At 43.7% G+C, this 22,174-nt stretch overlaps 1 protein-coding gene and 1 long non-coding RNA gene across 11 annotated transcripts in view; one reads left to right on the forward strand and one right to left on the reverse strand.

Annotated features, from left to right (window-relative positions):
- The window catches only part of Limch1 (LIM and calponin homology domains 1), a 308,356-nt gene that overhangs the window by 104,535 nt on the left and 181,647 nt on the right, over positions 1-22,174 (forward strand). For all 10 annotated transcript variants that reach the window (XM_031342511.1, XM_031342508.1, XM_031342509.1 and 7 more), the window contains exon 2: positions 14,254-14,324. In XM_031342511.1, coding sequence (XP_031198371.1) covers positions 14,254-14,324 — 71 coding nt within the window. The remainder of the gene's footprint in view (positions 1-14,253; positions 14,325-22,174) is intronic.
- LOC116071102 lies at positions 177-2,203 on the reverse strand. Its single transcript, XR_004110707.1, has 2 exons — positions 2,108-2,203; positions 177-526 (listed from the first exon to the last, which is right to left on the reverse strand). It is a non-coding gene; the product is annotated as an uncharacterized LOC116071102 (long non-coding RNA).

A 22,174-nucleotide genomic window follows, 5' to 3' on the forward strand; every position in this document is an offset into this window, starting at 1 on the left:
AGAGAGAGAGAGAGAGAGAGTCCTAACAAGCCCACTCTTACGTAACTAACAGACTTGTGGCAGAGGACACTTCTACATCTGATTACTTCTTAGAGATCTTACGCCCAAATATTCTCAGAAAGTATCAATTCAGTTTCAACATGACCTTTGGAGGGGGTGTTCAAACCTGAGCAATGGTGTGTTCACATTTAATACAGAGAGCCTGTGTGCCCAAGATAACAGGGGTCCCACAGCAATTACAGGGTTGGGGGACTCTTCAGCCTCTGTGCTATGAGTTGGTCATCTGTGTAGAAAGCCAGGCGACCCAATCTGCAGAGCGCTGGCCCCAGCCATCCAGAAGACGGGTCTTGAAAAGAGGGCTTGGGTCCACAGGCTGGGAAATGCTGTTTTTCACGCCATTGGAAGATCTCATGAGCATGCTGTCAGCACCGAGTTGGAAAAAGTAAACAGAGCATTCCCCAAACTTATTTGGCCATGGATCCTTTTTCCACACCGAATCTCTCTCAGTCCCATGGAGCCTGGGATCCTGTAAAACACACATGGGGAAATGCTGCTGTAAGCAGTTTTTCTCTTAGGCAGGCAGAGAATCGGTGAGAAGGCCAGGAGTCATGAAGCGATAATCTAATCTCTCTAAAGTTGTGCTGGGAAGGATAGCATTAACCTTGTACTTTCACCCCTGACCCCTCATGGTGCAAGAGGCCCACTTTGTGACTGTGTATCACTAAGAGTCTGCTAGTGCCAGGGATGCCAGGGGAGACCCAAAGTTGGGTGTGTTGTGAATTTCACATTCATTCAGGTGTTGGGTCTGTTTCTTTGTCTTGCTTTGGGCAAGACATTAGGCGCTGTGTACCATAGCATATCCACAGACAGGAAGCAGGCAATAGTTCACCAATGAGAAAACCAGCCCTTCTCTTTCCTCCCTCCCCTCCTGTCATGTGTCACCCAGTAGCACCTGGCCAGCCTTACTAGTTCTTCTTCTTGTCTACCTAGCACTGCAATAAGTTTGGATAGCATACACCTTATCTTGGAAATACAATACCTTTCTCCCTTTTCTTGAAATGTTTATTTACTTAACTGCCTGCAGTTAGATGGTCTGGTTAACTGCCTGCAAATTACTCAGTTCAAACCCATGTCAGTCTACCCTAGAATGGATTGAGGACAATTGTTAGCTTTGAGGTAAGTCTCTCCTATAGTGGAGACAGAAGAATCTCAATGCTTATACAGTCATACACTCTTTTTAGTCGTTATTTGGATACATTTCTCCAGTGTCATGGTTATTTGGAGATTATCAAAAGAACATTACTTACAAGTGATCTCATTGTCCCATAATATAAAGAACACGGAGGTGGGTTTACTGTGTGCTTCTGGGGTCAGCTCATGGGGCTGGAAAAAGACGGTGCCTATTTCTTTCCTGCTTTGTACTCACTGACACATGCTGAGGCTAAATTCAACCATGGTAGAAATGTTGTTTACACCACGGGAGTTGACAACTGCTATACACTAAGGCACTAAGGGTCCTGCATCCACCATGAAAGCTGGCAGATGTTTAGTGAAACATCATGGCTCCTGGGTTCACTCTTAGGCTGACTTGATTAAAGTTGTGCATCATTGCCTAAAATGCTTGGGACCAGAAGTGGTTCCAATTTCTCTCTCTCTCTCTCTCTCTCTCTCTCTCTCTCTCTCTCTCTCTCTCTCTCTCTCTCTTTCTCTCTCTCTCTCTCTCTTTCTCTCCCTTCCTCCCTCCCTCTCTCCCTCCCTTTCTTCCTTCCTTTCTTTCTCCCCAAATTTGGGATATCTGTATATACCTAGTGGGATATCTTGGGTGTGAGATCCCACTAAACATGAAATTTATTGGTTCCATGCCCATCTACATATACCTTTAAGGCAATTTTTTGCAGTATTTTTAGTGTGCCTACATTTTGGCTACGAGCCATCATATGATATCAAGTGGGAAGCTTTTTTATTGTGTCTTTGGGTATACCAAAAAATGGGGTTTGGGATCATTTAAGATGATGGATGCTTTAACCAAGTGCCCCTTAGGCTCCCATAACTGTAACTAAAAGGCTTTTTAGGCATTTTACCCTTTAACTCTTCAAGAACATTTTACCTTCTAGTGAAGTGTACAGTGGGGTAAGAGTGCCAGTTCTTAGTGCAGCGGTTCCCAAACTTCCCAACACTGCAACCCTTTATTACAGCTTCTCATACTGTGGTGACCCCCAGCCATAAAATTACTTTCATTGTTACTTCATAACTGTAACTTTACTACTGTTATGAATCATAATGTAAATATTTTTGGAGATTGAGGTTTGCCATTGAGGTTATGAACCACATGTTGAGAACCGCTGTTCTAGGTTTTGTCAGTTAAACATAGACTTCACCAATTGGGTTCATTAAGCATAGTCTGCTTGTGTCCTGTTTAATTTCACTGGCATGGCATAATGCTATGTCATGGTCAAACAGTTCTTTGTGACTTGAGATGAGCCTTCTTTCACCTTGGCATGCACATTATTTAGTCATGGAGGTAATGGGTCTATAGTCCCTCCACTTCATGGAAGTCAAGATAGATACTGTTTTATTGGGTGGCAGACACCTCACTGCTGGCTCAGTGAGACTCAGTGATGGATGGTGGCTCAGCAGATGTGGATTACCACCTGGTATCTTCATTGCAAAGTAGCCACAAGAATAGGTTACCTATACTAATGCATTATTTGTAAGTTTAAAGGGCCAGTGAAATGCTAGGGGGTGTCGCACACCTTTAATCCCAGTACTCACGAGGCAGAGGCAAGCAGATTTCTGAGTTTGAGAACAGCCTGGTGTACAGATCGAGTTCCAGAACAGCCAGAGCTTCACAGGGAAACCCTGTCTTGACCAATAACAACAGAGCCATTGAAAGATGACTAGATGTAGATGCCCTGTTTTGCAAATGGTATTGGCCGTAGGTGAAGCATCTTGCCTTCCTTGTCTGGGCTGTACCCTCCATAAATGCTGTTTCTTTCTTCCTCATTACTCAGCAGATCAAGTTGTATATAGGATTATTTAAGATGGATTACTGGATACCTGCTGTGATTTTTAAAAGGCAGAGATAAAAATCTAGCAGCATCACAAAGCCTTTCACTATTTCACTACTATGGTATTGAGGAAATTCATGATACATGCTCATATATTTTAGTAGTTTTCTGAATTTAGGGATTTATTTCCTTACTCCCCACTTAGAGGAAAAGGCATTGTGGTGGTGGGGGGGGGAAGGTTGACATGGACAGCAGAGAGTCAGGTTTTCATTTATAACTTAGCAGCATTGCCTAATGGCTGCAAGCATGGGTCAGGAGTCAGCACTCTGCCTGTTATCCTCTGCCACCTAGCTCTAGCAGATTGGACAAATTGTCTAATGGTCTATAGTTCAGCTTCTTCAGCCTGCAGCAGGGATAATATTAACATCCGGGCTCTTGATGACCCATTGAGTACTTAGGGAATATCTGAAGAAAGATCTCTCTAGGAAGAGACCCCGTGGGCCCACACAATGCTCTAGGAAGCAGTAGGAAAGCAGGACTTTCAGAAGAGTTCGCATGGGTAGGCAAAGGTGAGTGAAGCTAATTAACCTCACTTATCTCCTCCCCTGGCTGCCTTTGTCCCTGGTCTCATCTATATAACCAGCCAGTGGAGTTGTGACCATAGCGTGTGGTGCTATGGAGCTGGAGAGTTAGCCTAGTAGACGATACTGTTGGCTATTGCTGTCATTTCAAGGCAAGAGGCAGAGGTGGCAGTGGGCTCAGAAAAGTCTGTGATGTGTACATAGGAATCTTAGAGAAAGGGAACTGTGGGTAGAGCCCCATTTTCTTGACTTTGGGCCTTTCTTTCCCAATGCTGACTAGGTGTTAGTAGGCAATTGTATGATTCAAACAAACAAACAAACAAATAATAGAATATTAGATCAAGGGGCTCAGTGCTTATACCAACCTAAATGTCCACCTGGAGCACAAATGATAGACTCTCCAAAACAAAACAAAACAAGACAAAACAAAAAAAAAGTGTGATTCGTTTATTTCATAAGCTAAATAGTACAATAGTATCTTTTTCCAGTATTTAAATGTTCATTTTAAAATGCATTGTGGGGTAGGCTTGGGTGAATCACAGCCACTGACAGCGGTTGATACTGTGGTTGAATGTGGCTTGTCACCCTGTGTTGCCTCGTTGCCTCGGGGCTCTGTGAACAGGAAGGGCAACAGCAGATTCAGCCCCTGAGAGCCAAAATAAACTACTTTCCTTCACAACGTGTTCTGCCTCATGAATTTCATTGTTATCACACAAAACAAATGAATACACAGTGTAGAAAAATCACAAAAAAACAGATGCACAGCTTGGTTAATGATTTAATGTGCGTAGCCTTGTAATGACTACGTCAAATCAAGAAATAGAATCTTTGTACCCTAGAAAGAACCTTCTGTGATTCTCTTTTCCTCTTTTCTCAAAACTAATCTCCTCATCGTGTTTGTGAGTGTGTGTGTGCGCATGCGTGCACACAAACGTGTTTGTGTGTGATGTGGATGTATGTGGATGTGTACAAGTTCCTGTCTATGGAGACCAGAGGTGAATTTTTGAGTGTTAGTCCCCAGGAACTTGTCTACCTTGTTTTCTGAGACAGAGTCTCTCATTGGGACCTGGGGCTCAGTGATTAAGTTAGGCTGGTTAGCTGATGAGCTCCAGCGGGGTGGGTAGATGGAGGGGAGCCACCTGTCTTCTCTCTTCAGCGCTGAGATTATGGGCAGTGCCCCCATGCCTGGCTTTAAGCAGGAGTGCTGGGGATCAAAGCCAGCCCCTCACGCTTGTTATACTTCTCTACTGTGCCATCTCCCCGGCCTCACTCATTTCCGGCTGGTCACTTCTGGTGCTGTCCCTCTGAGTTAAATTTCTTGAGTCAATTCTGAAATTAAAAGGACTGCTTACATTACTCTGCTGTTATTCTGAGTATTTCACAGTGCTTTATTTTCATTTGGTAATCTAATAACTTGTTTGGGTGAATTTCTCATTTGGCTTCGATGCCGTTTTCCATGCCGCACATTGGCAATGCCCAACCGTTTTGTGGTCGCTTTGGATTCTTAGCTAAAAATTATTCCCATTATTAGAATATCAAATAGTGAAATCGATCACTTCTTCAGACAGCTCTACCGTGGCTACAGGACTGTGTGTACTTGGCAGAGCCTCTAGTCTAGCTCTTTGCCCAGCATCAGGAAGCCAAGGGGTTGACCCCTTCTTCCTCTCCATCATCACTGTTAGCGTCATGTCTATGTCCGTGGTTGGCTGGGCCGGTTCTGGGTTGTGAGTGAAAGAGTGGGTGAGTTGACAGAACTCTGGTGACTGACGATGAACTGGCAAATGCCGGTCTTCAAATAGGAAAAGCACTCCTAAAGAGGAACAGGAAGGCCCCAGACGGGTTGTTGATGAACACCTGCTCTGGGCTGCTATGTTTCAACCCTAGAACCCAAACAGCATTTTATTATCAGTGTTCTAAAACATATGGAAGGGATGGAAAGGGGAGAAAGGAAGGGAGGGAGGGAGGAAAAAGAGGGGGCAGGAGAGAGGGGGAAGGGAGGACGGAAGGAGGAGAAAGAAAGGGTTCAGAAAGGGAGGGAGGCAAGGAGGAAAGGAAGGAGAAAGAGAAAGGAAGATCAGGAGGGGAAGGAGGAAGGGAGGGAAATAGGAAAGAATTCTGTGAGACAGGATCCAAGAATCCCATGAGCCCTCGATCAGATTTCAGTGTTTCTTGGCATTGTCTGTATTTAATTCATACGCATACTATATATACACTCTTAGCATTTTTTCAACAGTTTCCAAAAAAGGTACAGGAATCAGCTACCCAATTCCTCTAAGTACCTGAGCATACACCTGAAGAAGAGCATCCTCCCAGGGAACCATCATCACTCCACAGGTGAACAGTGGTGACTGATAGCATAAGTGACCAGTATATATGCAGTATATCCCGGGTGTGCTCCGGATGTCACCCATGGGTTTTTTTTTTAATCAATATCTTACAAAGACTTATACATTATATGTTATCCTGATGCTTTTTGGTCTCTTATTTAGGAATATCAGCCTTTCCTTTTTCCTTCATGACAAAGAGTATTATTTTTTTCTTTTAGAAGTCTGGTTTTCTCCGGGCGGTGGTGGCACATGCCTTTAAACCCAGCATTTGGGAGGTAGAGGCAGGTGGATTTCTGAGTTCGAGGCCAGTCTGGTCTTCAGAGCTACACAGAGAAACCCTGTCTCAAAAAAGCCAAAAGCCAAAAACCTCCCCCCGCCGAAAAAAGAAGTCTGGTTTTCTTATAAACATATCTTTTTTTTTTTTTTTGGACAGGGTTTGCATGGCTGTCTTCTACGGCCTCCTTTAGTCCTGCCAACATACTTAGAGACGCTCTCATTGGCTTCCCAGCCTGAACTTGTGCCCAGCACCCATCTTTCTGGGCAGAGTTGCCTTTCTGAATACAAATGGAAGCCCCCGAGCCTTAGGCTCTCTGGCTGTGGATTTCCATTATTGTCAACGTGAACCCTGAGAAACAAAACCTGAGAAACAAAACCATGAGAGAAATAGCATTTTCCCCATTTCAGAAGCACGAAATGCCCCACCAGACCGCACCTACTCTACTTTCTGACCTCCCACAACCAAGTCAGACAGGCTCCTATAAGCACCTTTGTAAACACCATGAAGCAGGTTTGAAGGAGTGAAACCTCCTGCTCACCGCTCCAGGGCCTCAAACCCAGATCTGCCTGATTCAGTGGCTTTCTGCTTCACTGTGACAGTTTTGCCAGTTTTAGCCCAGAACTGCAATGTTTATTAAAGAAACAACACAATAACCAGGTAAAAATAACCGTGGCTTCAGGAACTCCCAGGAGGCAACACGCTTAGCTCACAGCACCCCCCTGGCCCGTTTCTTTCTGGATTCTTCTTTCTCTCCAATCTGTCACTAAGGCTTTCAGCTTTGGTGGAACTCCTTGTGTGTGTTGCCTGTCTTTCTTTGCAGCTTCTGTCACCCTGTCTGCAAGGGACAGCTTGAGAATGTGCAAACACAGTCAGCTGAACCCACGCACATGTGTCTGCATTGACCCATTTTCCGTGTCCAGATCATACAATGCTTAGATCAGAAGAATGAGTGCTCCCAGGGTACTTTTAAGCATCAGCTGTATTCTTAATTAGATTTTTTTTTTTTGTAGGCGCTGTCAATCTGTGGCTATAAACAGCGCCTTCTGGTTTTCCGATGACATGATGAAAATATAAATGGATCTTGCAGATTGCATTTTATTATCCTCCATATTAAGCACTCAGAGCTGGTGCTAGCAGTCTGGTAATGCTGATTCAATAACTTCAGTCCTGGGCTTCTGTGCTGTTTCTCTGCCAAGCCGAACTGAATCGATACAATGAGCTGTTATCATGGAACAAAGTATAGCAGTCTAACTGGCCTTGGAGGCCTGGGGATTTGAACAGAGTTAGATGGGACCGAGGTGAAAGGGGAGCTGGTCTGCCTCACTTGTCCACATAACCTTGGATGAGTCTCTTAATTTGTAGGATCTTTTTTTTTTTTTTTTTTTTTTAAACTCACCCGACCTGTAAAAAGGTATTTTCTGCAAAGGGCTTTAATCTAGTGTGAAGTGGGCATATGGGTGAGAATTTTGAAAGATCTCAGGATGCTGTGCGGGTGTTGATTTGAGCAGGGACCCATGGGGGGACACTGCAGTTGTATTGCTTACAAACTATTGCAGCTTGCCTCACTGTTACTATGTGGAGACAGAAAAGGCAGGTCTGGAATCTGTTTCAGAAAGAGAGCTTTGCTCTTCCTGGTGGCTTGAATTCATCTCTGTGTTATTGGAGGAGGTGATGTCATTCATTGATGTGAAGACAAGAGATGAATCAAGTTGGATTGGGGGGCAAACATTAAGATTTTGTCAGCCTCATTTGTGTGTGTGTGTGTGTCTGTGTGTGTGTGTGTGTGTGTGTGTATGGTACCCAAGAGGGATGTTTAATGAGAAACTGGAGATTTGATTTGGGACTTGAATGCCCAGAGCCATGTATAAAAATGCATGAATTCTCCTCATACATATGACATAAAAGGATAGGACTTACCTGGGGAAGGGAGGGCGAGGATGTAGAAAGAGAAGAAAGGAAAAGTCTCTTTTATACTTTCCAGCTAACGAGGTAGAAATCCTTAATGCGATGGAAAGGCTAGTTTATTTAATGAGGCAGAAAGAATCCCAGGAGCACAAAGTGGTAGGGAAGCCCAGGAAAGGCAATGGATCTCAGAAGGGCAGAACTGTTGGCTCAAGCTGCTAAGACATTGCTTACAATGGTAGGAGGAGAGTGTCGTTAACTTAGGCAGTATGGCAATACCTGCACATCAGTGGAAAGCCAGTGAGCACCATCTCACTTAAGATCAGAGAAGGAAAATAACTTCAGAGAGCTAAAAATCAATAAATCAATAAATAAAAAATAAAAGCAAGAGCAATGAGGTGAAGGTGGCCACTGTAGTTGTGGTACGTTGGGCCCATGAAGTGATGAGATGCACTGAGTTCTTACTTTGGTCAGGCATGGTGCTAGGCTTTTGTGCATTGCTTTGATGCATCCTCATGCACACCACTGGACTAGGTATTGCTACCATGTCTTCTGAGGGGAAAGCGAGGGTTGATACAGGTTCACGAACTTGCCCTAAGTGCTTGAGTTTAAGTTTTCTCAGTTGTAGTTCTTAACCTTTTAAAGATTTTTCAACAAATTAAATAAAGAGAGTTTGCAAATCTTCAAGCTTAGAGACAGAGTGTCACATAGAATCTGGACCAGGGAAAGAAAATCAAGATGGCTGAAGGATAGCATTGAATTAGGGTTTTTAGGAAAAGAGAGAGTTCATCATGGTAGCAGCAGGGAAATGCTGGAAGCTATGGACAAGGGCTTAAGGTCGAGATGTAGAAGGGAAGGGAGGAGATCTTGAGCATTGGATGGAGCCTTTGGGGTTGACCAGAAAAAAAAAAAACAAAGGATAAAGGCAGCCATGCTCTACTGAAGGGTAGAGGGGCTGAAATGGTGCCCTTTGAGGCTGGTTGCTAATTCTTCCTTAAGTGACTATAATTTATCTTTGTTTATAAAGTACACCCTTCAAATATTGGTTTGTCTTTTAACAATCTTATCAGGAGTTTATTTCTGAGGAAAAAAAAGCGAAAAGGAAGAAGAATTTTATTCTGTTTTATTTTATGATTTCAGCATGGAATATGCATAGATGCTCTAGATAATTAAGTCAGAATCCGGAGAGAGGGAATGCATAATGAGTTGCAGCTAAGCCTCTTTGTGAATGAAGGAGTGTGGTTTTTATCATTAACAGGATGTGAGAGGAAATCATACTCCTTTGAAAGATACCTTCAATTATACAACTTAAGGAAAATCCTCATGTCTATTCAAAGTTAAGTGAATATCTACGCAATATTGTGTGTGTGTGTGTGTGTGTGTGTGTGTGTGTGTTGTCAACAAGTCAGATCTCTTCTTTAAAAGGTGGGATGTGATGCTTACTCTTGTAACCCCCAGAATTTGGAAAGCAGAAGTTTTGAAGGTTTGAGGCCAACCTAAGCTACATAGTGAGTTCCTGGCTAGCCAGAGATGTGTGATAAAAATCATGTCTGTAAATCAATCAATCAATCAGTCAGTCAGTCAGTCAGTCAGTCAGTCATCCAGTCAATCATTTAGGGACTAGAGAGGTGGCTCAGTACTTGCAGAGCACTTGCAGAATTGCTCTTGCAGAGGACTTGGGACAGGTTCCCAACTTTTACATGGTGGCTCACATGCTGAAGAAACATCTGTAACTCCAGCTGTAGGGGATCTGACACCTTCTGACCTTTGTAGGCACCAGGCACTCACACGGTTCATGTATATAAACGCAGGCAACACATTCATACACATGAAGTAAATACATTTCTACGTAAAAATTCAACCCCAAAAATAACATATCAAAATTCTCTCTTTATATCATTGTGCTAAGAATTGTGAATATTCAGCAGGGTGGTGGTGGCTCATGCCTTTAATCCCAGCACTTGTGAGGCAGAGGCAGGATTTCTGAGTTCTAGGCCAGCCTGGTCTACAGGGTGAGTTCCAAGACAGCCAGGGCTACACAGAGAAACCTTGTCTCGAAAAACAAAACAAAACCAAAAGAATTGTGAATATTCATTTTAAATGCCCTTTAGACTTGTAGTCTGTTTGTGGTTTTCTTTCAAAAATCTACAAAAGATTCATGAAGAAATTTCTGAAATATTATTTGCATACATGGTAATGACTGGGTTGGAAGACCAGTTCTTGGCAGTCTTTGGCTGTTCATTACAATTTCATAATAACAATGGTAACAAAACAATTAGCGGCCTGTAGGGCTATGATATAAAGAGTGTTACATTATAAACACATCGTAAAGATGTTGTCATGGAGCTGTGTGGTTTTTCTTTTTGAGTCTGGTGTCTCCATATTTCAGAATTTGAATGATTCGGGGCAGTACCAGGGAATGTAGATAAATTTAGAGTTACCTCTGAGCTCCATGGAAAGGAAATCAGATACAGATGAGCTTCCTCAATAACTGCTTGCACTAAACAGTGCAATGACACGCTGCAATGCCCCTGCCTTCTGCTTTTGTTTAATTATGGAGGCAGATGAAGGCTTTTCTTTTCCTGGAAAACCAGGTTTTGATAAATTAGTCATTCAGTGACTTTTACTCTGCGTGGTCCTGCAACAAATATTGTGGTTAGTAATTAAGGTGGATTAACCCTGCACACAAAGCAGGGAGGACCTGATTCAAATCAATATGGCTTCTTGAAGGACTGCAAAGAAAGAGCTGTTGACTCATTGCCATCAGAAGGGTTTCTAAGGACTCCCTTGAATGAAGAGATGTGTTGGTCTCACCTCTTAGATGATAGTGATGGTTGGTGGTTTTTGTCCATGAGTTATAGGATTCCAGTGTATTGTCATCTATACTCTCTGCCCCATGCATTCATGTGTATGTGTTGAACACCATTAGGGAACTGTGGGAACTTGGCTTCTACTATGATGAACGAGGTTCAGAGTTATTTTTTGGAAGCAATGTAAGTCATACTGGCTTGATGATCCTTTAGAGGTTAAGAGCTCCCTGCTTGAGAATAGATGGGAAGCCCGGTAGAAGTAGTTGTGCCAGCGTCTGAACTGTCTATCAGACATATTTAATCCATGACTGACCTGTGGGCTATGTGTGGCCTAGGATAGCTACCATCATGACCCCACACAAAATCACAACTTAAAATCTGAGGTTTTATATTAAGATCTTTCTTTTCTATATCTTGATTGTGACATTCTTGAGTATAAACTTTATCGGTGACAGCACCATGTCACCATGTCAAAGGGTGGGTCTGCCTGATGGATGGAAGATGACAGTGGCTTGAAGAAAGATGTTGGAGTGGAGGAAGTAAGGAACATGTCCAAAGTGTTATTGATGGGTGTGCTTGATATGGAAAAAAGGGTTTGGCGTGGCTTTGCCAGTTAGGGCTGGACAACCCTGAGGATGGAGTTTCAATGATCACATCAAATGATAAGGAGAAGTAGAGGCAGGAATGGAGTAGAGTGCTCTTGACCATCTGCTACTCCTCTCAACTAGGCTCTGAATCTTCCTGAGTCTGAGCTTTCTTTACAAATACCTTATAACCTAAGGGTTCACATACACACACACACAAAATCATGAACACATGTATTAATAGACAGGGTCTCACTACATAGCCCTGGTTAACCTGGAGCTCATTTTATAGAACCAGTCTGGCCTTGAGATCCACTTGTGTCTGCCTCCTGAGTGCTAGGATTAAAAGCGTGTGTCACCACACTACCTCAGATCCTCTTCATTTCTCTGCTGAGTTTCCCATCGTGCCCTTGTGTCTTTGGAATGTGGTCATGGAATGATGCCAGGCCCAGTGCCTTGTTGGGAAAATTGCTAAGAATCCTCCATTGGCTGGGATCCAGGGAGAGGTTAGAAGGGTCTGAGCCATGACTCTTAGTTCCCTGCAAATGGACCATTGGTAGGGGCAGTTAATCTTAATATCGATGACTGGTATTGTCATGAAGGGAATGTTAATTAGAAGTCTTTGGTCAGAGTGTAAAACGTGAGCCATTGTAAGCACATCATAAGATAAACTTTTAAAAATCGTCTGCATGAATTTGTATTGAGCTAGACTTTTTTTTTTTCTCTGTAACCGGTAGGTACAACTTAGCAGTGAGCCTCAGAGCCCTGTTATTTTCTTTGTGAGAGGGCGATTTGTTTCCCTGTTGTATGAATTGTGCTTACGTCAAGGAATTTATCAGAGCAATCTAAGTTGCTTAATTTATTGGTACAAATTTGTTTATAATAGCCCCTTGTTGTGCTTTTAATATTTTTGTACTCTGCAATGATGTCATTTGCCATTCCTGAGTCTCTGGTAATTTGTGTCCTGTTTTTTGTACTCTGCAGTGACGTCATTTGCCATTCCCGAGTCTCTGGTAATTTGTGTCCTGTTTCTCTTTTGTCTTTTTGTATCCCTCCCCTCCCTGCCCCCATCCTGCTTCAGTATTTTTGTACATTTTTGGTTTGTGTTATTATCTACAAATGTATTATGAGGTTTAATTTTTTATTTTTTGGAATAAATTTACTTAGCTTAAAAACATTTGGGTATAGTCCATAGATATTTTGGTGTTCATTGTATTCTGTTGTGGTCAGACCCACTTTGGATAGATGTTTTTAAGTATATTGAGACTTGTTTTATGACCTAGAATTCAGTCTGGCTTGGTAAATGTTGGAGGGTAGAATATTCTAGGAATATCAACTAAACCAATTGGGTCCATAGTGTTAATCATGTGTTCTATATCATTATTAACTTTGTGTTTATGGGTTTTGCCTGTTATTAAAAAGAAATATTTAAATCTCTGACTCTACTTATGACCCGTCTCCCTCTTAGTAATCCTATCTGTTTTGATTTGTGTAGTTTGAAGGGCTTTCTAAAATCATGGTGAATGGTGAACTACATTAATGTTCACAATATGATGCCTTGTCAGTGAACTAACTGACCCCTTGTTATGAAAGAGCTTTCTCCATCCATGCTGTTGCATTCTGTTCTGAGATTTCTTCCTCTGATGTTAGTTTGCCTGGGCCAGGTTTCTTGTGACTCATGTTAGTCCACGTCTTCAAATTTGTCCAGCACATCTGTAGGCAGCTCAAGGTTAACTCAACTTCTGCTTCAGTCTCACAATCTCTGTCTTTTAGTTGTGGCCTCTGCAGCTACTCACGCTGAATGTGATTGTTGACATGGTCAGTACTAAGTCTTCAACCTTTCTGTGTGTTCTATCTGTTCTCCGTCCCCTTCCCGTCTCTCTTCGCCCTCCCCTTCCTTCCTCCCCTTTCTCTTCCTTCCTCCTCCCCTTTCCTTACCCTTCCCTGTCTTCCCCTCTTCCTTTCTCCCCTTCCCTTCCCCCTCCTCTTCCCTCCTCCCCTCCCCTTCCCTTCCCTGCTCCCCTCCCTCCTATTTTCCACCTCCTCTTTTTGCCCTTTTCATTGTTGGAGTATTTTCATGGCTCCCTTTTCTTTTTTTCTTGTGACTCATTAGACACGACTTCCACTTTTGTGTTAGAGGCTTCTTTAGGGTGTGACTACAGACATGTCTACCTGGTATATTTCAGCTCGGGCATTTGTATTTAGAGATTGGACAAATAAATCTCTGAGTACCTTGTTCCTCGCCAATGGTTGCTGACAGCCAGAGATACCATAAGTGTCCCTCAGTCCCTTTCTGTCATTTATGCATGCTGGCTATAGTCTGCATAGCGCTAGTCTCCTGCCATTAGACAGACTCTCCTTCCCTGACCCCTGATGCTTTAGTATTCGGGGTCTTCGCCCTTGGCAATTCTATGTGTCGTTGCTATATATATATATATATATATATATATATATATATATATATATATATATATGTTGAGAGAATGTGCATCCTCCATGGAAGAGACACACTATGACTTTGACTTACTGAGGTGGAACCCAGAAAGTAACAGAGTCTTATCAGGAAGAGTGGAAACTTCATGGTCTAAGTTTATTTCACCTGATCCATGCAAAGCTACACATCGGGAGGGAAGTCAAGGTTAATAGAGTCTCTTGTTCTTGGAGTGTCATGAGTTTTTCAGGATTAAAATTTTTTTTAAAATACTGAACTTCCTGGTTATAGAGGAAAATACTTATGCTCTCTTTTTCTTTTTTTCTTTTCCAGCAAGTCACTGGTCGAAGTTTTGGTGACAAAGACTTCCGGACAGGACTAGAAAATGGAATCCTTCTTTGCGAGTAAGTAATGCTTACATTCCCTGGTTTTAGTCTAAGGATGCACTCAATATATTATTCAGTTTGTCTGTAAAACTTCCTGTGTAGTGTGATTTTTTCTTATTTATTTATTTATTTATTTATTTATTTATTTAGATAGGGTCTCTCCATGGCTAGCCTAACACTCATCTAACTCATCTAACACTCATGCTATAGACCGGGATGCCCTTGTACTCACAGAGATCTATTTGCCTCTGCCTCCTAAATCTGGCTTCCAGTATTTTACTTTTGATTGACTCACAACTTGAATCTTACAAGAAACTCCTGAGATAGGCAGGGAACATATGTGGAAAGTGAGTGTCTCTATTCAAAGGGAATAGTGGGGACCAAATTAGATAAGAAATAGAACCCACTGGTGTTCTGCTCCCAGTAATTTCACCACTTGGGTACTTGTGTCCCGGATGTGCGGGTCTAACTCTGCTACAAGTGATGGGGTTTCTATCCTTGGAAATCTCAACCCGAAGCATCTTGAGGCAAATGCTGGGATTAAAGGCATGCGCCACCACCATCCGGCAATTCAGGGCATCTTAAAAGCAGGCCAGGATGTGTTCCTCACTAGCTCTGCTTTGCGCTGGTGTTGGGTACATTTAACTTGTGCTGTTGACTGAGTCCAGAATGGATACTGATGGTAGGATCTGTTGTGCAAGGCTCTGTCATCGAGTGATGTAGTATTTAATCTCAATGGGGGTCTCTATGCTGCTTTTGATAATTCAGTTCCCAGATAAAAGACATACAACCTTTATATTTATAATAAGTCTTTAAAGCACTAGAGCTGGGCAGATATCTACCCTCTAAGCATTTTGCCTACTTCCCTCCCAATAACCCCGAGTTATACCTTGCCATGTTCCATCTGGCACTCTTAACTCCAATTAGCCAGCCCTCCTGGTCACGATTCCATGACTCACCTATCCCATGGTGTCTTCTCCTCTCCCCACTTTAGTCTTTTTCCTCCTTCTCCTTCCTCTCCTACTTTTCCTCCTCCTCTTCCTTCTTCTCCTTGAGGTCCTGCCTCAGACCCCAAGCCTGGGAACCAGAACTCTGCCTATCTCTGTTCTGCCCAGGTATAGGCTGTAGGCATCTTTATTCACCAATCAGGGATGACTTAGGGGACATAGCATCACTTGGGTCCCTGGGGGCAACCAGGACCAGCATTTAGCATTACAATACACAGCAACAGCCCAGACCTCAACAATAGAGCAGTTCTATGTCAGGAGAATTAGAACTTTCTAGAAAGTGGCTTTAGACACAAAACAATCCAGAACATTAATATTTACAAATGTATATGGACTTAAACTTTAAACCAAGACATCAAAATTTGAATGTATTTAATGGGCTGTATAATTTTGACCCTTATTTCTATTTCGATGAAAGATAATGGACACAGAACAAACAGGCTACTCTTAAATGTGAAATCTGAGGCTCTGAGGGGCATGTGCAAGCCAGTTCTACACCTCCATCAAACTATAAAATAGAAACTTCCCCCGTGTTCTTTCCTGCTGAATCTCAGTGCCCTGGAGACTGTACTGTTCTGATCTCCCCTTCACCATAGCATGCTTTGGCCTCTTTCTGAAGCATCAGGTAAATGGAATCACATAGGGTGGACTCTTATTTTGGCACCTTTCAGAATATTATTTGATGAGGTTGAAAATGACAGGGGTTTTAGAGCCTAAAAAAATGAAGTGTTCAAGCCCCACCTTCCTTCTATGACTCATCTACCCTCTTCCAGTCAACTTTCTCTAAATGTTAAGCCACACTGCTGCTCTACTGCATAGGCGCTTGGGGACTTAAACAGTCACCATGAGCAAGGCTCTCTGAAAGACTGTGTAGTGCATCACAGACAAAAGTCGCTTATTGTGTAGACTTCTTTTCTACCTAGCTCATGTCAGCATGTTCTTCTGCCTCCTCACTGCCTGTCTTTGTTTAAAGAAAACTTGGGGACCCCTGGTTGCTGTTTCCATTTCCTCCTTCCCTTTGGGGGGGTGCTCTTCTTGGGCATTCCTTCCCTTAGCACCTCTCCTCTGTGTTTTATAGCTGAACCAGAGCTCACCGGTAGTGAAGCTGTAATTAGTTGGTGTAGTGCCTCCCTGGAGCTGAGCTGAACAGACAGCTCTAAGCCGCCCCTCTGGGATGGCACTGGCGTTGAGTCTGGGCTTGAAGCCTTCTCTTGGATCAACAGCCTGCTGAGAGCTGACAGGGTGCAGCATACTTTCTGTTAAAACAGTGTCACTGTTGATTATTATTATTATTATTATTATTATTTATTACTGTCAACTTAATGCATGAAAGAGTCATTTGAGCAGAGAGAACCTTAGAGCAGAGAGATGCCCTGTTGGCAAGCCTGTGGGGGCATTTTCTTGATCTATGATTGATGTGGCAAGGCCCAGATCACTGGGTGTGGTAACATGCCTAGGCAGGTGATCCTGGGTGCTAGAAGAAAGCATGCTGAACAAGGCATGGGCAGCAAGCCAGTAAGCAGCGTTCTTGTGTAGCTTCTGCATTTAGTCCCTGCCTCTGGGTCCCTGCCTTGAGTTCCTGCCCTGACTTTCCTCAGGGATGGAGTATGACCTGAGAATTGTTAGATGAAATGAACACTTTCCTCCTCTCTGTTGCTTCTGCCCACAGTGTTTATCACAACAACAGAAACATAACTAGTTCAGGGTCTTTGGTAACAATCTTTGTTCATTCAAAACTGATTCCAGAGAATCCTAAAGGCATCCGCCTTTCTGCTGTATTGCCAGGAATGGCTCTTTCAAATTGCTGTATTACCTGCCTGCCTGTGTGGTTAGAGTGGGGTCCTCTGAAAACAAGCTCAGGATTTAGAGGCATTTACACCTAGAATTTTCTTCCAAATGAGAGGATGGAGTCTCTCCATGCTTGCAGAGGTACTGTCGTTGCGGTTTTTGCCAATGCTGTGATGAGTGTCAGGATGCTAAGGTGAGGTGTAGAGTCAGGCCATGACTAGGAAAGGCATGACCAGAACCACACAGAGTACCATGCCGAGCTTTTTTAAGTAAGTGAAGAACAGAGACTGCTGATAGGGAATGTACTACTTGACAGCCTGGGACACATTTCTCTATCACAGCCTCAGGAGAAAAGCTGAGTCAGGAGCCAGAGAAGCAAAGCAAAAGAACATTTCCAAATTTAGGACCTACGTAGTCATAGAAAAGTCAGTGTCAAAACAGAACTCTCACCTAAGAGGAGATGAGAGAGTTTACTCTTGAGTCAAATATGAGTAGCCATGGCCCAGGAATGTGAGTTTAGATTAAGGCAAAGTCCATGGCCCAATGTGGTGACAGTTTGATGAAGTTTTTATAGAAAGAGAACAAAGAAAAATCAAGGAACCTCTCAAATGCATCGTTTTTCTGTGGCTGTGATAAAACACCCTAACCAAGGTGGTTGTCTTAGTCAAGGTTTCTATTCCTGCACAAAACACTATGACCAAGAAGCAAGTTGGGCAGGAAAGGGTTTATTCAGCTTACACTTCCACATGGCTGTTCATCATCAAAGGAAGTCAGGAGTGGAACTCAAGCAGGTCCGGAAGCAGGAGCTGATGCAGAGGCCATGGAGGTATGTTCCTTACTGGCTTGCTTCCCCTGGCTTGCTCTGCTTGCTTTCTTATAGAACCCAGGACTGCCAGGGATGGCACCACCCACAAGGGGCCCTCTCCCCTTGATCACTAATTGAGAAAATGCCCCACAGCTAGATCTCATGGAGCCACTTCCCCAACTGAAGCTCCTTTCTCTGTGATAACTTTAGCCTGTGTCAAGTTGACACCCAAAACCAGCCAGTACAGTGGTTTACAGAAGACATAGTTTATTAAACCAGGCTTATGGTTGCAGGGGGTTGAGTAGATCCTGGTGTGGAGGCAGCAGGGATGGCAGCTGGAAGAGGAAGCTGAGAGCTCTCATCTTGAACGGCAAGCGCAAAACACAGAGTGAACTGGAGATGGCATGAGTCTTAAAACTATCAAAGCCCAACTTTAGCAATGTACTTCTACCAAAGCCACACTCCTGAAACCTCCTCCAAACCGTGCCACCAGCTGGAGACCAGGTGTTCAAATGCAGGAGCCTACGAGGGCCATTCTCATCCAATCCATAAGTGGGTGAAGGCAAACTGGGAGGAAACTCTGCTATAGGCCTCTGATGCTCTTCTGAAGACATTCTCAGTTCTTGGTAGGTTGGAAACCAGGGATCTGCCCCTACATCCCACATGGTTACAGAATGTCATGTCAGCCACAGAGAAAGGCAATAAATGGCATTTAAGAGGCTGGAGATACCCCGCAAGATGATGTGGCTCTAGACTTGCAACGTTGCAACCTCTCCACAGCATCCATGCTCTTCTAGTCAGTTAAGCAGCCCTGCAGAGTGTTCAGTGGAAGGCGGGGCTCTTCCTGAGAGTTCTAGTTCATAGAAACCACACTCACTGCCCTGTTGCTGAGCGCAGTGAAGTCTGGGGACAGTACAGTAAATATTTTTACCTCTCATCCTGTGCTTCTGCTGGTTCATGTTAGCAGGTCCATTTCCCAGACCTTGGGTCCTGAAGCCAGTTTCCCCGTAAGGCCAATGTAGGGGGAGCAGCTTGCCCTAGTCCCCCCATGGCTATCTTGGAAGAGTAAACAAAAATGCTGATGGTGTGCCACCACCTAGACCTGGAGAGGTCTGTGGACACTGGTGAAGGAGTTCTCACTCAGAACTACCAGCCATGTTGTGGCCCTTAAAAATACTAAAGCTCTACTATTTCAGCCTTTGAAATGCTAAGCAGGTCACTTCTCTCTAGAGTGGGCATTTTGTACTATATTTTCTTTGTTATGTTTTGAATATTGAATCCCTGCCCCCCTTAGGCTCATGAGTTTGAATGCTTGGTCCTCCCATGGTGGTGCTGTTTTAGGAGATTGTAGAATCCTTGCAGCCTAGCGGGAGGAGGTGGGTTACAGTGGAGGAGGTAGCCCTGATGTTTAACCTGGCTCCACTTCCTGTCCCATCTCTGTCGCCAGTTCTACCCAGGTATGAGGAAACAGCCTCACACTTCTGCCATCACAAATGAGAACCAGCCTTGCCTCCAACCCTCCCTGACATGCCGAACTGTACCCTCAAACTTTAGAGTCAAAATACCCCCCCTTTTCTTAAGTTACTGCTTGTCAGTTCACAGCAATAAGGAAAGGAAATAATGTAGATTTAAAGCATGTAATATAGTGTGTAAATTTACTTGGGACTTTTAACCCTTCTGTTATTCAAGCTTGGTTAGGGTCTTCTATCAATGTTAAGACCTTAGGTAGAAAAATACACAAACTTCTCAAGTTAGATTAGTTCTCAGTACTAGGTGAAACTGTACAGAGACTTCCATGATCATTGTTTGCCAAAAATGCCCTGGGTTTTTCATGAGTTAAATAAATAAATAAATACTCTCTCCTGATTCTCATTTAGCAGTAGGGCCCTTCCCTATTAGGAACCTGGTGATAAACTAACATGTGGATTCAAAAAGTACTATTACTAAACCCATTTTACAGAAGAAATAGCTGAGGCATGGAAGAGGAGTAAATAACTTGGCAAGCTCACTCGAATAGATAGACATCGCTTGAGGAAGTTTGATTTATCTGCTCTGTTTCTGAAAACTTGGTTGAACTAAGGTTTTAGGGGAGAGAAATATAAGAAGTGGAAGGGTGGACCTGGGGTCAAAGGTTAGCAGGAGCAGAGCTGGAGCGGAGAGAGAGGGCACTATGGAAGTTGGATTGCTGCACCTCAGCTGGACAAAGGATGAACAAGCCGGATGGCCCCATGGTCTTTGAACAGTAGAAGCAGCGAGAGTGTGATGGTGCTGTTGGAAGGAAGAGACAGGACAATAGAGCATGGGGGGTGGGGGTGGGGGCGGTGGAAGGCTGAAGGAGCAGAAGTCCATGCTCACTGGGTGACGTCAGGGCTTTAGTGTCTTTAAGCTGGAGATGAATGAGAATGGTAGACCAGCAAAGATGAGAGACAGGAGAGAGAAAAGGTGGACACTTCTAGGCAGCGTGTAGAATAAGAAACGAGCAGTCTCAAAATCCCCTCCCCCAGGCTTCTCTGACTTCATGGGGCTTTGCGCTGGAACCCTGCAGAGCCACCCTTGTGGACATAGGCATCTAGAGTTTACAGGTCGGAACAGCAAGAAGAGAGTGAGTGCATTCTTTCTACTTCCAATCACCGTGGTGTTTTGGCTCAGCAGCTCACCTTCCTCTGCTGTTTTGGCTAAGGGCCTGCAAATGCCCTAGTGAGGTGAGCTCTTTGTGGAGAGTTTCATAAAAGGTCTGGGATCAAAGTATGATAAAGCTGTGAGTATCTGATGGTACTATACGTCACACTATCAGAGATATGAGCCAGGTACTGCACTGTTTTCTTGGGGCTATAAGGCTGATTCAGCCCATGAGGAAGCTGCCCTGGGATGGGATGGTGATAGTAGCTGTCCAGACTGCCTGGAATAACTCCAGAGGGGGAAGTTTTCTGCCCCCTCTTCTACCATGACTTCACCCTTTAGACAGATCTCTACAGTATTTCACGTGGATACAAGATTGGCAGATTATGGCCTTCTACGTATGTTCGTACTGGCCACTTTGCTCACATAGTTTTTATGTGTTTCAGTGTATTTTCAGGGAAACCTGATGAGGCCCAAAAGGACAATGGGATTACTGTAGCTGTAAACTGCTTATTCTCATAAAGTGACTTCATTAAGTGATTGAGTTTGACCAATACAGGTACTATTTTGGTAAATCAAATAATATACCTCCCCCCCGCCCTGTTTTTTAACCAAAGAGTCACTCAGGAATTTCTTTCAAGTTTTTCCTTTATCTTTTCAGTTTGAATGATTTCAAATGTATGAGAAGGCTGTAATAATGTGTAGATACCTATCTATCATGCACCAAGGCGCACTCATTTTGCCACACTTACATAATTTCTCCATGTCGACATGCCTCTTTTTGCACTAACCATCTGAAATGGAGATGCAGACATCATGAAATGCAGTTCCTAAATTGCTGAATGTGCACCATCTAAGTACAAGGACATTCTCCTGTGAGATGTTCAGCCTTGCCCGGTGCTGTGTGAGAGAACACAGTGAGCACTCAGTGTGGCCCACTGTTTGCCTGGCATTATACTGCTCGCCGTTCCTACTACTGTCTACGGAACTGGGCCAAAAGCCAATTATGATGATGACATGGTCAACACTCCCCCTGTGTCACCCTGCGCCCCGGCTGCTCTCTCCCCGGGGGCTTCCAGCTAGCAGCAGGGTGAAGGAATTTGCATTTTACTTTCTAGCTTCTCTTATCCAGCTTGTGAGCAAAAGCTGGGCAAGACGTATTGAGTCCCTTACAAACTTGATCATCTGTGAGTAATGAGCTTTGGCTGGCAGAGCTTGGGAACTAGAATATCGCTTATTTTGCAAACATAACCTTGACTACTGTGCTGATGTCATTTCCTCCTGCGTCTCCAGTTTGCAGTGGTTCTTTCCCCTGGCAGCCTGTTTAGGACTCTCCAGGCAGAAACCGTGGGTTTCTCTGTGGCTTCTGAGGACTGCTTTTAACCTGACTCTAATAGTATCTCAGAATGCCTTCCCTGCTGTGTAACTACTGTTGGTTACACTGGACCCCAGCTTCTTGAAAATGCATTGATGTATAGAATATAGCCTTGTATTTCCCGCACTGGGTACTGGCTTGGCACACAATGTTTGCTCTAAGCACTTGTTGAAACTGAGACCCAGTAGTAAAATCCATGCTGAGGGTATCAGCAACAACCCTGCCCCTGCTTCTCTCTCCCTCCCTCCCTTTGCCCCTCCCTCCCTCCTTCCCT

Source organism: Mastomys coucha, unplaced genomic scaffold (assembly GCF_008632895.1).
Source record: "Mastomys coucha isolate ucsf_1 unplaced genomic scaffold, UCSF_Mcou_1 pScaffold22, whole genome shotgun sequence".
Lineage (NCBI taxonomy): Eukaryota > Metazoa > Chordata > Mammalia > Rodentia > Muridae > Mastomys > Mastomys coucha.